Below are 16,365 nucleotides of genomic sequence, written 5' to 3'. Positions count from 1 at the left end.
GTGGAGGGAGGTGGCAGAGGCCGTCACCGCTGTGGCCCTAACACCACGGACAGGCACCCAGTGCCACAAGAAGGTGAACGACCTCGTCAGAGCAGGCAGGGTGAGCCTCCCCATATCCCCCCTCCCCCAAATCCCCCCCTCCCCATATCCCCCCTCCCCATATCCCCCCCTCCCCCATATCCCCCCTCCCCCAATCCCCCCCTCCCCCATATCCCCCTCCCCCATATCCCCCCTCCCCCATATCCCCCCCTCCCCCATATCCCCCCTCCCCCATATCCCCCTCCCCCATATTCCCCATATCCCCCTCCCCCATATTCCCCACTCCCCCATATCCCCCCTCCCCCATATCCCCCTCCCCCATATTCCCCATATCCCCCCTCCCCATATCCCCCCTCCCCCATATCGCCCCTCCCCCATATCCCCCCTCCCCCATATCCCCCCTCCCCCATATTCCCCCCTCCCCCATATCCCCCCTCCCCCATATCCCCCATATCCCCCCTCCCCCATATCCCCCTTCCCCCATATCCCCCTCCCCCATATCCCCCCCTCCCCCATATCCCCCATATTCCCCCCTCCCCCATATCCCCCCTCCCCATATCCCCCATATTCCCCCCTCCCCCATATCCCCTTCCCCCATATTCCCCATATCCCCCCTCCCCCATATCCCCCATATCCCCCCCTCCCCCATATCCCCAAGTGAATCCAGCCCTAACCTTAACCTCTGCAATGCACGCGCAACCGATGGCGTGCATTCATATACCTGCCTAACACTGTTGCCTTTTACCCCTGCCCCCCCCCCCCCCACAGGAGAGACCCGCACCCTCCAGCATGCGACGCCCGCAGGATGCCCCTCGGAGACCACAGGAGACGGAGAGACCCGAACCCTCCAGCATGCGACGCCCGCAGGATGCCCCTCGGAGACCACGGGAGACGGAGAGACCCGGACCCTCCAGCATGCGACGCCCGCAGGATGCCCCTCGCACACCACGGGAGACGGAGAGACCTGGAGCAACAGGGAGACGACACCCCCGTCACGTGCGGGAGCGACCACCCAGCGATGAGGGGGGCAGCCACAGGCCCCCGTCACATCCGAGCCAGGACACCACTACCCAGGAAACCACTATCCAGGACACCCCTACCCGGGACACCACTACCCAGGACACCCCTACCCGGGACACCACTACCCGGGACAGCACTACCCGGGACAGCACTACCCGGGACAGCACTACCCAGGACACCCCTACCCGGGAAGACGAAATACCGGACAGTGACTCAGAGTGGATGGGTGGAGACGAACCCCCACCCCAAAATGCCATGGATTCAGAGTGGGACGAAGAGCACGACACAACGCCACTGCTGTCACCAACACCCTCCACCATCGCAGAAACACTCACCACGGTTGGGCACTTTAGTGATGAGGCGTCTGGTACACTCACTGGTGCGCACAACACAGCCGTCCCGGTACAGCAGGTGGAGGTAGGAGCAGCAGAGGGACCGGGCGGTCGGAGGGCAGCCCAGGCCAAGCGAACATCTGCCGCCCAGATGGATCCCGGGTTCCTGCAGTTACCACACCCACACATAGATCCGATGCAACCACCGACACGGAGACGAGCGAATAGGGTGAAGGGTGGCTTGCGGCGGCTGCGGTCGCAGGTGGAGGAGTCCACCCGCGTCCAGGAGCTGGGAGTGGTCCCGGTCATGCGTGCCACCCAGGCTGACACCGCACGGGTGGCGTCCGCGGTGGAGGCAATGGGTGCGACGGTGTCAGACATGGGGAACGGTTTGCGAGGCCTGGGGCCTTCCGTGCAGGCGGCGTCTGTGGCCCAGGAAATGGCTGCCCTCTCACAGGAGGCCATGAGCCAGTGCCAGCGCCAGATGGCAGAGGCGCTCAACGCCATAGCCCAGTCTCAGCAGGCCATGGCCCAGTCTCAGCAGGCCATGGCCCAGTCTCAGCAGGCCATAGCCCAGTCTCTGCAGGCCATGGCCCAGTCTCTGCAGGCCATGGCCCAGTCTCAGCAGGCCATCGCTGAGGGCATCGGCGCCAGTGGCCATGTGCGAGCTGGCGTCGCACTGTCGCAGACAGGGTTCGACAACCCCCTGGGCTCCATGGCTGCAAACCTGCAGACCCCTGTCGATACCAGCACGGGCCTCCAGGACTGGCAGCGCCAGATGTCGGGGGCGCGTCGGATGGCCAGTCCGTTCGCATCCCCCACCCATGTAGAGGCCTGGGGGCCATCGGGCACCCCGAGGGAGGAGGAGGTGGTGTGGTCCATCCCGGCTCCCTCTGTAGGGGAGGTCCCGGTACACCGCGACACCTCGGACTCCCCCCCTTCCGTCCCAGGTGCATCGGGTGGGCAACGGGCAGGACAGGCTGGCAGCTCGCCATCCCAGTCGCCCGGGCCGCAGCCTGGCCCATCTAGGCCAGGACGCTCCAGGAAACGGCCGCCAAAGGGATCCAGTGTCAGAGGGCAGGAATCACAGGAGTCCACCTCCAGTTCTGCTGTACCGTCTGGGGAACCACGTAGACGTAGTCAAAGGGCCCGTAAGGCCAAACAATTAGACACTGAGTAAGTTGGCACGGGTGCAGGGCACAGATGAGTTTTAGGGGCTAGGGCACGTGCATGAACTCCTTTGGTTATTAAAGTCAATGTTACACCTACCGAAGCTGCCTTTGTGCTCTGTCCAAAGTGTGCGGGGGTGTCATGTACGTTGAGCGCAAGTGTGTGTGTGAGGGGTGGTCGTACCTCAGCCCCAGGTGAGTCTGCCCCCTTCCCCCTGGGCCGCCATCAACATCCCCCGGGCAGAGGACGGGACCGTGCGCTGCAGTGTCACAGCCGCATGCAGGGATGGTCCGGGTGGATGGTGGTACTGTGGCCATGGGTCAGACATAGTCCAACGATGTAGAGCCAGGAGCTCATCGGAGGCGGGTTGTCATCATTCTCCATGGCCTGCGATAGACACGTGTCCACCCGCAACTGGGTGAGCCCGGCCCGTTGTGCCGCCGGTGGATCGGCAATTGGGGGTGGGAGGGTGGTGTGCATGCGGGTGGGGTGTGTGGGGTTGGGGAGGGGGGTGAGGGTGCTGGGTGGGTGGATGGGTGGGGGGTGTGGGTGGTCGGCTGTTGTCATGGTGTGCGGTCTGTGGCCATACTACCCGATTCCCACGCCCATCTAGTCAGTGAAGCGGGCGTCTATCAGTCTGTCCCGTGCCCGCTGGGCCAGCCGGTAACGGTGGACAGCCACCCGCCTGTGTCTACCCCGTCTGCCCTGACCATTGCCCCCATCCCCCTCATCTGGGGAGGACTGGGCCTCTTCCTGCTGCTCCTCCATTCCGCCCTCCTCTGCCTGCGGCACATCGCCCCTCTGCTGGGCTATGTTGTGCAGGACGCAGCACACCACAATGATGCGGCCGACCCTATCTGACCGATACTGGAGGGCGCCCCCAGAGAGGTCCAGGCACCTGAAACGCATCTTCAGCACGCCAAAGCACCTCTCGATCACTCCCCTTGTCGCTACATGGGCATCATTGTAGCGGTTCTCCGCCTCATTGCGTGGCCTCCGTATAGGCGTCATCAGCCACGATCGCAATGGGTAGCCCCTGTCGCCCAGCAACCAGCCCCTCAGCCGGGGATGGCGTCCCTCGTACATGCCGGGGATGGATGACCGCGACAACACGAATGAGTCGTGTACACTGCCTGGGTGACGGGCGCAGACGTGCAGGATCATCATGCGGTGGTCGCAGACCACCTGTACGTTCATCGAATAGGTCCCCTTCCTATTAGTGAACACGGCCCTGTTCTCTGCAGGTGGCCGCACGGCGACGTGCATCCCATCGATCGCGCCCTGGACCATGGGGAACCCGGCAACGGCAGAGAAGCCCACGGCCCGGGCATCTTGGCTGGCCCGGTCCACGGGGAAGCGGATGTAGCGGTGCGCCATGGCATAAAGGGCATCTGTCACTGCCCGGATGCACCGATGTCTGCGATATGCCGGACAGGTCCCCACTCGGTGCCTGGAATGACCCCGTTGCATAAAAGTTCAGGGCCACCGTAACCTTGACGGACACGGGGAGAGGGTGTCCCCCGCCAGTGCCATGCGGTGACAGGTGTGCCAGCAGGTGGCAGATGTGTGCCACGGTTTCCCGGCTCATCCGGAGTCTCCTCCTGCATTCCCGGTCCGTGAGGTCCTGGTATGACTGCCGGGGCCGGTACACATGTGGCGCCCTTGGGTGCCTCCGTTGCCGTGGGGCCGCGACGTCCTCCTCCCCCTCCTCGTCCTGTCGGTCAGGTGTCCCTCCAGCCTGGGCGGCTGCCGCCTGCCCCTCTGTGGCAGCATGCGCCGCCTCTCTGACACGCTCCTCCTCCTCCTCCTCCTCCTCATCCAGGGCAACATAGACATGAGCAGCTGCCACCACGGCGGCCAACATCGCTGGATGGTCTGAAAACATGACGGCCTGGTGGGGGGGAGGGGAACGACGACATGTCATCATTGCCCATATCCCCTCCTCCCCCCAGCCAGGTGGCATGGACCGCATGGGTCCAACTGTTGGAGGCTGGCACCTGGCCAGGTGGACCAACTCATTTGCCCTCCCATCACCCACCCCGGCACGGACCCCAACCCCCAACCTCCACCCCGGCACGGACCCCCTCCCCAACCTCCACCCCAGCACGGACCCCCCCCCAACCCCCAACCTCCGCCCCGGCACGGACCCCCTCCCCAACCTCCACCCCGGCAGGGACCCCCTCCCCAACCTCCACCCCGGCACGGACCCCCTCCCCAACCCCCAACCTCCACCCCGGCACGGACCCCAACCCCCAACCTCCACCCCGGCACGGACCCCCCCCCCAACCTCCACCCCGGCACGGACCCCCCCCAACCCCCAACCTCCACCCCGGCACGGACGCCCCCCCCCAACCTCCACCCCGGCACGGACCCCCCCCCCCAACCTCCACCCCAGCACAGACCCCCCCCAACCCCCAACCTCCACCCCGGCACAGACCCCCCCCAACCCCCAACCTCCACCCCGGCACGGACCCCCCCCCCAACCCCCAACCTCCACCCCGGCACAGACCCCCTCCCGGCACTCCCCCGGAGCCCAGCCTACTCTAACCAGCCCCCCCCCCCACCCGCCGCACACACACACACACACAAGCCGAGACACACCTCTCCTCACGCAATCAGTCTGCGGCCACGCCATTTCCTGCCCAGAGCCAACCCCCCAGGCCGTCACTCACATCCTCGCTGGTCGGCGTGAGCCTGGAGCACCGGGTCACGCCGATGAAAAGGAGGTTTGATTGACGTCGACGTGAACGGTCATCACGTCGACGGGACTTCGGCCCATCCGGAAGGGAGAATATCGGCAGTCCGAAAATCGGCTGCCTTGCGCAGACCTGTGACATTCTCCGCGGCAGCGGCGCCATTAACGCCCCGCCGACTTTTCTCCCTTCGGAGACTTCGGCGGGGGCGGGGCGGGATTCACGGCGGCTAACGGCCATTCTCCGACCCGGCGGGGGGTCGGAGAATGACGCCCATTGTGTCTGAAAAAGGCGAAATATTACTGAGCTCCAATCCTTCATAAACCTTCCCTGTCTAATCAATCTCAAATCTCCCAAAGCCAGAATCTGTGATAACATTACCAATGACGGTCCCTTTACTTCGCTTTCCTTCTGATGTTAGTGACTCAAATTGGGATTCCACAGACAGGGAATCCTCCGGCAGCCAGCCGATCATTATTTTTGTTTGAACCTGCGTCGGCTGCCGACAAAGTTTCTTACTGCAGGCGGCAGTGCAGCTAAGTTCTGACCTGACATTTCCCGCAGAGCTCATTGCAAAAGGGGATCAGGGAGAACGACTCAAGTTTTACGCCAGCTGCAGCCTTTCATTGTTGCTGCCCCGGGCGAGGTCAGCTCACTGGTCCATCTTACTTGCTTCTCACCATCAAACCCTAAACCGCATTGATCCACTGAGCCCCTGGACCATTCCCCATTTCTGTGCAACCTGGGGACTGAATCCATGAGAAGCAGAGTTCCTCCTTTCCCCCTTTAGCCCTGTTTAGGACCACACCATTATTATATATATAAAAAAACACAACTTAAATTCCAATTAGTCCTATCCCATTCAAATATTGTCACAAACTGAAACTTGCCGGGGGGGGGGGGGGGGGGCAATGTCTCCAATCCTATTTCAGGTTGGCAGTGTTGAAACCCTAACTGCGGTTTTTAATAGGTTAACTCCTGGGGAGTTATATCACTGTGCTAACTTCCTAGATGTGAGTCAGTGCGGCCCCTCCCCGCTCCAGTGAGTGGATGGTTCACTCCAGTCTATATTTACATCTCTCAGCCTGGGACTGTATCAACTTAACACGAGTCAGTGTCAGAAACATGAGAAGTACAAGGGGTTCTGGGGGCAGCCAGTGACCAGGGGCCCGGCCAGTCTCCAGGAGCAAGGATGGGAATGGTCGGGGGGCGGTGCTGATTTCCCCACCGTCCTAACCTTTTAACCAGCTCCACCTACCCCATATCAGCGATGTTACCTTGGAAGAAAAATAAATTCGACTTAATCGAGAAGAAGCAGCCGAAGCCGCTGGGTTACTCGGTGACTCTGAACTGTAACACCCTCACTTCTTTCACCCGTGCCTGCCCAGACGTGGTGACAGAGAGTGCCCTCAATCGGGTGTGCAGCATGTTCAAATCCAGGAGGAGGAAGATTAAAATCACCGGGGAAGATCCCACCTACACGGTGCTGTACCTGGGCAACGCCACCACCATCCAGTCCAAAGGGGAAGGCTGCGCCGATGTGGCCGTCACCAAGATCTGGTGCAAGAGCGAGCAAGGCAAGAACGGCACCAAGATGAAACTGACCATCAGCTCCCAGGGAATCCGCATGGTGCATGTGGACGGCAAGGCGAAGCGGCCGGGCCATCTGTACCTCCTCCACCGGATCACATACTGCGTGGCGGAGCCCAGCTCGCCCAAAATCTTCGCCTGGATCTACCGGCACGAACTGAAGCACAAAGCGGTCATGCTGAGGTGCCACGCCGTCCTGGTCTCCAAAGCCGAGAAGGCGAAGGCGATGGCTCTGCTCCTCTACCAGACCTCCAGCAACGCCCTGGCCGAGTTCAAGCGGCTGAAGAGGAGGGACGACGCCAGGCACCAGCAGCAGAGGCTGATCGGCGAGCAGACCATCCCCCTGGTGCCGCTCAGGAAGCTGCTGAACGGCCAGTGCAGCTACAAGCCGCCGGTGGAGAGGAGCAGGAGCGCCCCCAAGCTGGGCTCCATCACCGAGGACCTGGTGGGAGAGGAGGAGGAGGAGGAGAAAGCCGAGCTGGAGGGCAGTGTGGAGTACGAGGACATTCTGGAGGGGGCAGAGCCGGCGGACAGGAACCAGCAGCAAGACCTTTCCGAGCTGATCAGCGACCTGGGGGAACTAACCATCGGCAACGATGTCCAATTGCTCAGGGCTGACCTGAGGGTGACCAGGTTACTATCTGGGGAAAGTACCAGCAGCGAGTCCTCCCTGGGCAGCGGCGCCAGTGACCAGGAACCGGGCACCGCGCTGGATGGCAGTGAGGACGGCGACTCGCACGAAATGGGATAATTGTACAATTGCTGCAGGTTCGCTTTGCAATCGGCCTCCCAACACGAACTGTCGGTGTAACTCCCCCACCAGAACCTCACCATTCCACTAACTCGATGCTAAAAGAGGAAGAATGCCATTGAGGGAAAGTACATGCCCAGAAACTGACTTTGCAAAAAGGGCAGCCAGCACCCGGCTTGCGATTTGTGTCGACTTTATTCGTTCTCTTAATAAGTAAGTGAGGGATTTTGACCTGTCGAAATGGAAGTTGCGATTTGTGCGAGGCGCTTTGTTCCCTGTTTACAAGAAACTTCCTCATGGGAGCTGGCGACAGTCGGGATTGTCGTCTGGGACTCGCTTGAAATTGACCCGCTGAATCTAAAGCTCCTTCCTCCCCATTCGCTGCAATGTTGGCACGGTGGCTGCTATTGACCATTTTGGCATCAACGCCCCTCCCCCTCCCACCCCCTCTCCAACATCCATCCCCTACCCCAATGCACAAGTGCAGGTAATAAAAGGAAGGGAGCACCGTCTCACCAGTATTCCGCCAGTGCTGTGACTGGTAGGCGGAATATAAGTAAATGGCTCACCATTAGCCAAGGTCCAGCCAGGCTTGGAGAGGGTAAATTGCTGGCCTTGTCTGTACAATATATAACATCAAACTATGGCAAATACATCTCTCCAAAGCACCCACACCGGGGAATGCATCATGTGAGTCAGATTTGATAGATCACGCTTCACTTTGAGAACATAACTTCTCCACTCTGGTCTGAAAACTGGGCCTCATTTGCTGTTTCTTAAATCCCATTTTGTGGGGCTGCATCCGAGAGGCCTGAACTAGATCGAACAGCGTATTGGCTCAGGCAATATTCTGGTGTCCCTGGCAAGCTACTTTAAGGCTGAGTCAGCCCCGCGCACATTGAGGCGTTATTATGCTTGTTTAAGAATCCTGCTCTGAAATTGGTCAAAAACTAGGCAGAGTTTGAACTGTGGAAGTTTGATTAGTTTTAGCAGAACCATTGCTACCTAAGCAGCACTCCTTGAATGGACCTATGGAGGTCACCAATGTCAAGGCAAGCAAACGTGCTTTCACTTACCTCAATGAGGAACCAGGAGGACAGAAGTGTAACTCATCCACAACACGACTGTGAGCTTTCCAACACCACTTTGACCCATCCTTTTTAGCTCCAATCCTGGATCAAATGGAAAGCCACTCTTGACTTTAGAGCTGGCCAAACCTGCTCTTGGCTGGGGTGGACTGGTGAGCCATATCATCGGGATGCTCGATTGTCACTTGCAGATCACCTGTTTTGTGGGTAATGAGATCCAAGGACTAATTACAGGCGAATCTTGCGCGGCCCCCCTTGGAGCTTGTGTTACAGTCACATTACACGTCCTGTATCTGTATTCAAGCACAAAACAATTTTCCCCCAAAGAACATGTTTGAGCCATTGTAGTAGTTATTGCCCAGTATTTTATCATTTTGTTATTTTCATTTGCAATGGTCTAATTTGTTGAAGAAATTCTTAACAACAATTCAATTTATTTTCCATGAGTTCTGTCTTTCAAGTTTGTTCCCTTTATTTAGTTCTTCATGTTTAACTTTACTGCCCTTCACAATGGTTTACTCTTTTTAAAAGACTAGTGGTTATTTTTTTCATATTCTCTCTCTTGTCCTTATCTTTCATCTATTTTCCCTTAAGTGCTGATGGAAGAAGTTGCTGGCTTGTGTTTTCAAAATCTCAAGCTTCCCTCAGGTACACACAGCAATTATATGTTAAGAAGCATATTCTTGCGTTTCTTATTTGGAGACAATTTGTTTTGACTACTGGCGAGTCCCAGTAAAGGCTATTTATTTGATTTTAAATGGGAATTTTGAAATATGTTGAAAGATGTTTGGTGTAAAATGCACTTTTATTTGACTGAACAAAACGTTTCTACACATTCAAACCTCTTTCCCAATCCAGCTTCTTTGATTTTAAAAATCCAGAATAACGTTTAAAATCAAATGGCAAACCAAATCATGCCTTTTGAAAGACTAAACATCTGGTATCTTATACAGGCTTTATATATGAACAATTATAAATCTAAAGTTATGAGACATTCTATATTATAGTATCTCAACCTAAACATGAAGGTCAGCACTGTGAAAAACAACGATTGCATTGTTAGCAATTTTTGCCATTTAGATTAATGGCACTACAAAATTATTTCAGTGGTCAAAGACATCTGACTAAAATACAAATGTCTTACTACAGAGGTACATTATTCAGATTAGATTAATATCATGAGTTTGGGAGTTACACTGATGCTACTAAAAAAATGTAACGTCTCCTTAACAGGTCATTGAGGCAATGTTGACTTTGGGTGATAGTATAAAATGGCCAATCATGGATCAGCTTTAAATTGACTCTAAAATCAATAAAAATCAAAATTTGGAGAGATGTAAATCAGGGTCCCAATTGGTTATCACCTGTTTTACACTATTGCAGCTTCATCAGCGTGTGTTAAGATAAGAAAACCAATCTATAGTATATTACAATTGATATCAGATTTGACTGGATAGGTTCCCATCAATGCATAGAATGGATTCCTTACATTTGTCATTTATCATTATGGAATGGATGCAATTTCTCACATTCAGTTAAATGCCACGGTTATTTGTCTTAAATTAAGTATTTGTTTACAATCCCTTGATTGAGTCACAGAATTTATTCTTGCCTGTTACACTCTGTGGTTTGTATATTGCACTGTTGTGACTTCTTAACCAGTGTTTTAGTCTTGTAAATAGTTTTGTCATCAGATATATAATTTATTTGCTGTGCAAAAGAAAGATGCAGCAAGTATTGGATGTCCTGACTGTACTGTACATACTAAATATAAATCTGTACAAGCAAGATAGATGTTATTTTTTAAATATTTGATGAAGAAGTGTCCATAATTTTTTGTTGGCACAAACTGAAACAATAAACTCAATGTAAAAATGACTTGTACTGTAATTTTAAGGCATGGTGTTAGTGTGCATGATTGCTCAAGATGTATGAATAACAACAACAGCATTCACTATTCTACTGTAAAATAAGAATTAGGTTTGCAAACTAAAATTCACAAACTTACATATGCATCCATGGTTATTTCTTATGGACCTCTTCTAAGCTAATGGCCCAAAGCCCCTTTGATCATAAAAACTGATGTTACAGAAAACAGCTGGGAATGTTAGCCAAATACACATGGAAGTGATTTTTTTTTTGTTGTTTTCTTTTTGTTTTTAAATATTTTTAACATGGAAGTGATTTATACCATCCCTGTGTTTTTAGTGATGATTAGTTTTGATATTGGCGATACCAGAATCTATAACGATTAAATTGCCTATCGTGAATTGATACACTGAGATCAATTTAAACCAGTCTGAAAATCATATACAACAGGGATGTGATATTGTGCCGAGTAAAGTGGCATAGCTTCACAAAAGGGTATATCGTACTTATGGACATCAACAAGTTTTGCAGAAATCAAGAGGCTGCAAATTGAACTTGTTTCCTAACACTTTCAATATGTTTTATTTATTTTAATCTGCATTCAAATAATTTTGTGTGAAATATTTTGATGAAAAGCAAATTTAATTGAAAATCACATCTTCAGATTTTTGAAAACTTTCAGGCAAAACATGGTTGCACACATTAACTAGTTAAATGTAGCTTATTGTGACTCAGCCCAGCCTACACTACAGCACTTAACATATACTGTCAATTGGATTACCAGTCAAGAGTGGCATCCTCAAACACACAGATTAATTTATGAGACCTAAAATGGTCTGAAGAAAATAGGATCATAGATAATAGCCAGTTCCTTCTGTCATGTAGCAGTAACAGATGGTACTTTAAACACAACAATTTAGTTTCAAGAAAACATAACATCAGAGTTTTCATAAGCATTTAAAGTAGTTTTATGTATTATCAATGTGTGCACTCAAATCTCTTTGTTTCTGCAGGAGTATACCTCTTTGATCTTCACAATGATCTACCTCAGGGCTGAGATGTTAGAATATATTGTACCAAACGCATTCAGGAGATAAGCGTGATGTTCATGTTAGGTAGCAGACAAGCAAGGGAAGTGGAGACGATGATTCATCTGCTAATTCCCCTTCTCTCCCTATGAAGAAGGATCTGCCTTTTGTTGAGTGCCTTCTTCTGAAGGTATTTTTGGGGATGTAGACTCAGTCTCGTATTGTACATTCTAATAACATTTCCTGTTCATATTATACATTTTCAGTCAGGTTCGGTGAAATCTGTATCTGAGCTTAAAACAATGAAAAGGTTTATTTTAATTAAAATGCCAGTCTGGCAGTTCACTCCAACCTTTGACCTTTCAGTGACAATAACATAACCCTCACCAAGGATGATGCAAAAGTGAAATGTGGGATCTCACATGATGACCTCAATCTGATTTACTCCCATACAGTATAAAAATGCTTCATTGTACTGTTTCAAGATTTTGAATTAGAAAATCTTTTTGTCATTTTTGTAGAAGGATATTATTGGCTAACCTTCTGGTTGACCAGATAAAATCATCCTGGCCTCCTGTTGGGAGGGAGTTCAACTCACTGAGATAGTTTCCCTCCGGAAAGCTGCCTTCAGTTAATATCCGCTTCATTATTTCCCCACACCCCGAACATACACATTCTATCTTCAATGATTCTCTGTGTTCTATTTGGCAGAATTGATTCTCTGCAGCTTTTAATACAAACAAAGGAAATTACATTTGCAAAGTGAAATTATGTATTCGCAACTCCATTTGACAGAATTATATTTAGCTAAAAAAAACTAGGACTAGGGCAGCTTTAAAAAATTATACCCAACAGACATTTATGAACAAATTAAAAAATAAGGGATCAAAGGTTTTGACAAATCAATTCCATAAAATGGCTTATTGCTTCGAAATGATGAACAGCAGGCAATTTTCACTTCCATTACAGTTCCATTTTGACTTTGTTTTTCTCTTGTAAACATTTGATAACCATTAGATTCTCAATGTACAAGTACATTAAAGTCTTGAGGAAGTTTAGCATTCTGCCGTGGGCTTTAATTTGTTTTTTTGTCCATGACCATGAAGTAATTTGACCTTGAGAAAATTTGATTTCTGGACAGATGTTTCCCATTCAATCTACAAAAATTCTTGTTAAGTGCAAGCTGTCACTTTAAACATTGTAGTGCATGTGGGTATCCAAAAGTGGCATTGCACCCTTTAATTCTCCACTTCACAGCATTCGTCACAGATATCAGTACTGTTAATCCCTCCTAAAAACAAGCACAAATTTTCAATCAAGTGGGCTCACAGCTGAAATTGCTTCCATTAGGAATTCAGCTTTCTAATGATTCCTAAACACAGTATCGGAAGACAGGTTCACTTGCTTTTCGAGAGAGAGTTTTGGTATTCGTGCTCCTTTTAAAAATGAAAGGTAAATAGAATTATACTGAGTTCAATTATTTTTATGAGATTCATTTAGAAACAATCGTCAGCAAAAACAATCAGCCGGCATTTCAAGTAGCTTTAATTAATTAAAGAGTGCCAGCATGAATTTATAAAAGACAGATCGTGCTTGACTAATCTATTTGGGTTTTTTTGATGAAGAAACAGAAAAAGTTCATACTGTGGATGTTATCTATTTGGATTTTGAGGAAATATTTGACAAAGTACCACAGAAAAGACTGGCTAACAAATTTGAGGCTAATGGAATCGGAAGGTCAGTGTCAATTTGGATTAAAAATTAGTTTCAGGACAGCAAACAGTGAGTTGTCATAAATGTTGCTTTTGAGACTGGAGGATGGTAAACAGTGGTGTTCCCCAAGGGTCAGTGCTTGGATCACTTTTTTGGATATATATATAAATTACTTGGATATTGGAATCCCCCTCCTTCAGGTACCATGCCCTAAGAGGAAAATGATAACCATAGACATCCATTTGAATCATAGAATTTGCAGTGCAGAAGGAGGCCATTTGGCCCATCGAGTCTGCACAGGCTCTTGGAAAGAACACCCCACTTAAGCCCACACCTCCACCCTATCCCCGTAAACCAGTAACCCCACGTAACCTAAGAGCAATTTAGCACGGCCAATCCACCTAATCTGCACAGCTTTGCACTGTGAGAGGAAACCGGAGCACCCAGAGGAAACCCACATAGACGAGGGGCAAACGTGCAGACTCTGCACAGACAGTGACCCAAGCCAGGAATCGAACCTGGGACCCTGGAGCTATGAAGCAACTGTGCTAACCACTGTGCTATGGTTCCATGGCTATGCTTGGCAAAATACCACAGTGGTTTTCTACAGTATGGCTGATCAGGAGACTCTTCCACTCTTAGGATGTAAAGGCTGATAATCAACCTGCTTAGCTACATTATGAACACACCTTCCATGGTCATCAAATCCTGAAGTGGGACTTGAACCCAGAGCTTCCGGCCCAGAGGTAGGGGTGGTACCACTGCACCACAAGACCTCCCTCATGGCTATTGGAATACAAAATAACATTTCAAAACTTGCTGATAATTCCAAACTTAAAGTTGTCACTGTCAGTGAGACTTACCAATTGACTGCCACAAGGCATAGATAGACTAGCAGAATGAGTAGACAAGTGCAAGATAGATTTAATTCAGAGAGGTGTCAGGTGATGTACTTTGGCAGAAGGAATTAGGAAGTGGCATTATAGAATAAATGGCACAGTTCTAAAAAGTGTACAGAAACAGAGGATCCTGGAGTTCATGTGCATATATCTTTGAAGTTGACAGGAAATATTGGGAGGGCAAAGCATATGGGATTGTGGGCTGCATAAATGCAGGTTTTTAATGCAAAAGCTGGGAAGTTATGCTGTGCAAAGCTCTTGTTGGGCCACAATAGAGTATTACACAAAGTTCTGGTCACCACAGTTTAGGAAGGATGTGAGGGTCCCAGAGAGAGTGCGGAGGAGATTTACCAGAATGGTTCCACGAATGAGGGATTTTAGTTACAAGGTTACATTGGAGAACTTAGTCTTCTCCTTGAAGCAAAAATGATTGAATGGAGATTTGATGTGTACACATTCATGACAGGCTTTTATAAGATAGAAAAAAGAAGTGCTGTCCCCATTAGTTGATGGTATAAGGAATAGAGGACACAGGTTTAAGATTTTGACAAAAGGTGCAGAGGGAATGTGAGGAAGAACATTTTACACAGCGAATGGTAATGACCTGGAACTCACTGCCTATGAGGGTGGTTGAAGCGGAGAGGATGAACATTTTCAAAAGCAAATTGGATAGGTGTTTGGCAAAATTAAACATACAGGGTTATGGGGATAGAGTGGGGGAATGAGGATGATTGCTCGACATAGAACCGGCCTGGACCCAATGATCAGAATCCCTATTTCTATGCTGTAACTTTCAGAATAGTAAGTTCAGGCAATGGCAGCATGAGGACTGAATGGAAAAGGTTGCAGAGCCCACCACCATGAGAGAGCTGGAATAACCTTGACAGATGAAATTCTTGGACAGTACCTCAGGGTCGAGGATGACTTGCTGCCACTCCAGGAAGATGGGTTCTGTGGTGGCTGAATAGTCCAATCCTGGATCTGCAGACTCTGCTACAGGTATGGCAGGTGGTGTTTGATGAGGCGGGTGGGTCATTCTGGATTTTGTGCTCTCCTTCCGCTATTTACGCTTGGCCTCTGCATGCTCCACCCGGTGACGCCCGAGACAGTTTGTGCATTCTAAGGCAAGCGATTTCCATGTGTCGATGGGGATATTGCACTTATTTAGGGAGGCTTTCAGAGTGTCCTTTGATTTCCTAGTGATCGCGTGCCATTGCAAAGTTCAGAGTAGAGCACTTGTTTCGGGAGTCATCTGTTGGGCATGAGGACAATGTGGCCCACCCATCGCAGCTGGTCGAGCATGACCAGTGCCTCGATACTGGGGATACTGACCTGGGAGAGGATGCTCACGTTTGTATGCCAATCCCACCAGTGGATTTGCAGGATTTTGCAGAGGCAACATTGGTGATATCTCTCCAGGGATTTGAGGTGTCTGCTGTACATTGTCCATGTTTCTGATGCATACAGAAGAGCGGGGACCACGGCTGCTCTGTAGTCCATGAGCTTGGTGCTGGACTTGAGGTCTCGGTCTTCAAACACACTGTTCCTCAGGCACCCGAAGACTGCGCTGGTGCTTTGGAGTCGATGCTTAATTTCATCATCGATGTCTGCTCGTGCCTAGAGAAGGCTCCCGAGGCCTGGGAAAATATTGTCCAAGGGCTCACCTTGTTTTTTGATGGTCGGGGGGCAGTTTTGTGTGGCAGGAGCAGGCTAGTCGAGCACCTTTGTTTTCTAGATGTTTAGTCTGAGATCCATTCACTCATATGCTTCCTGGATCTCCTGAGATCAATCTTGCTGAACCAGGCTTGGTGTTTCCTGGTTACGAGCCCATGCGGTTCCTCGCAGATGCTGACCCTGGTGGCTTTTAAGCGGAACCAGGTACTGTGGCAATTCTGCAGCTCTGGTACGTTGGTCGCCATCAGGTTAGCTGTGAATCACGGACAAATGACTAACCTGGTGTACTTCCACCACCAACCATTCTACTTTGTGATTGTCTGGCTCCTTTGCACTGTTGGGATTTGGAACTTCTCATTGCTCAGTCCCCTTGATGGTGTCATCAGGTGTCACCGTTTGAATCAATATACTCACAGAACAGTAGAAATAAATCAGAATAAAGATAGATTTTGAAAATTAATCAATTTCACTTTAAGTAGGATTTTTAGATGGGAGAATT

General features: G+C 50.6%; 1 protein-coding gene across 1 annotated transcript; it reads left to right on the top strand.

The window, feature by feature from the left end:
- Window positions 1–6,294: 6,294 nt before the first annotated feature.
- On the top strand, window positions 6,295–10,561 carry fam43a (family with sequence similarity 43 member A). The gene has a single exon (XM_072474294.1). It carries the CDS (start codon window positions 6,525–6,527, stop codon window positions 7,593–7,595), a length of 1,071 nt encoding a protein of 356 aa, XP_072330395.1. The 5' UTR covers window positions 6,295–6,524; the 3' UTR covers window positions 7,596–10,561.
- Window positions 10,562–16,365: the final 5,804 nt, after the last annotated feature.

This window comes from Scyliorhinus torazame, chromosome 14, assembly GCF_047496885.1.
Source record: "Scyliorhinus torazame isolate Kashiwa2021f chromosome 14, sScyTor2.1, whole genome shotgun sequence".
Taxonomy (NCBI): Eukaryota; Metazoa; Chordata; class Chondrichthyes; order Carcharhiniformes; family Scyliorhinidae; genus Scyliorhinus; species Scyliorhinus torazame.
The sequence above is the reverse complement of the archived record's forward strand: the minus strand, read 5'-3'. Positions and strand labels throughout refer to the sequence as shown.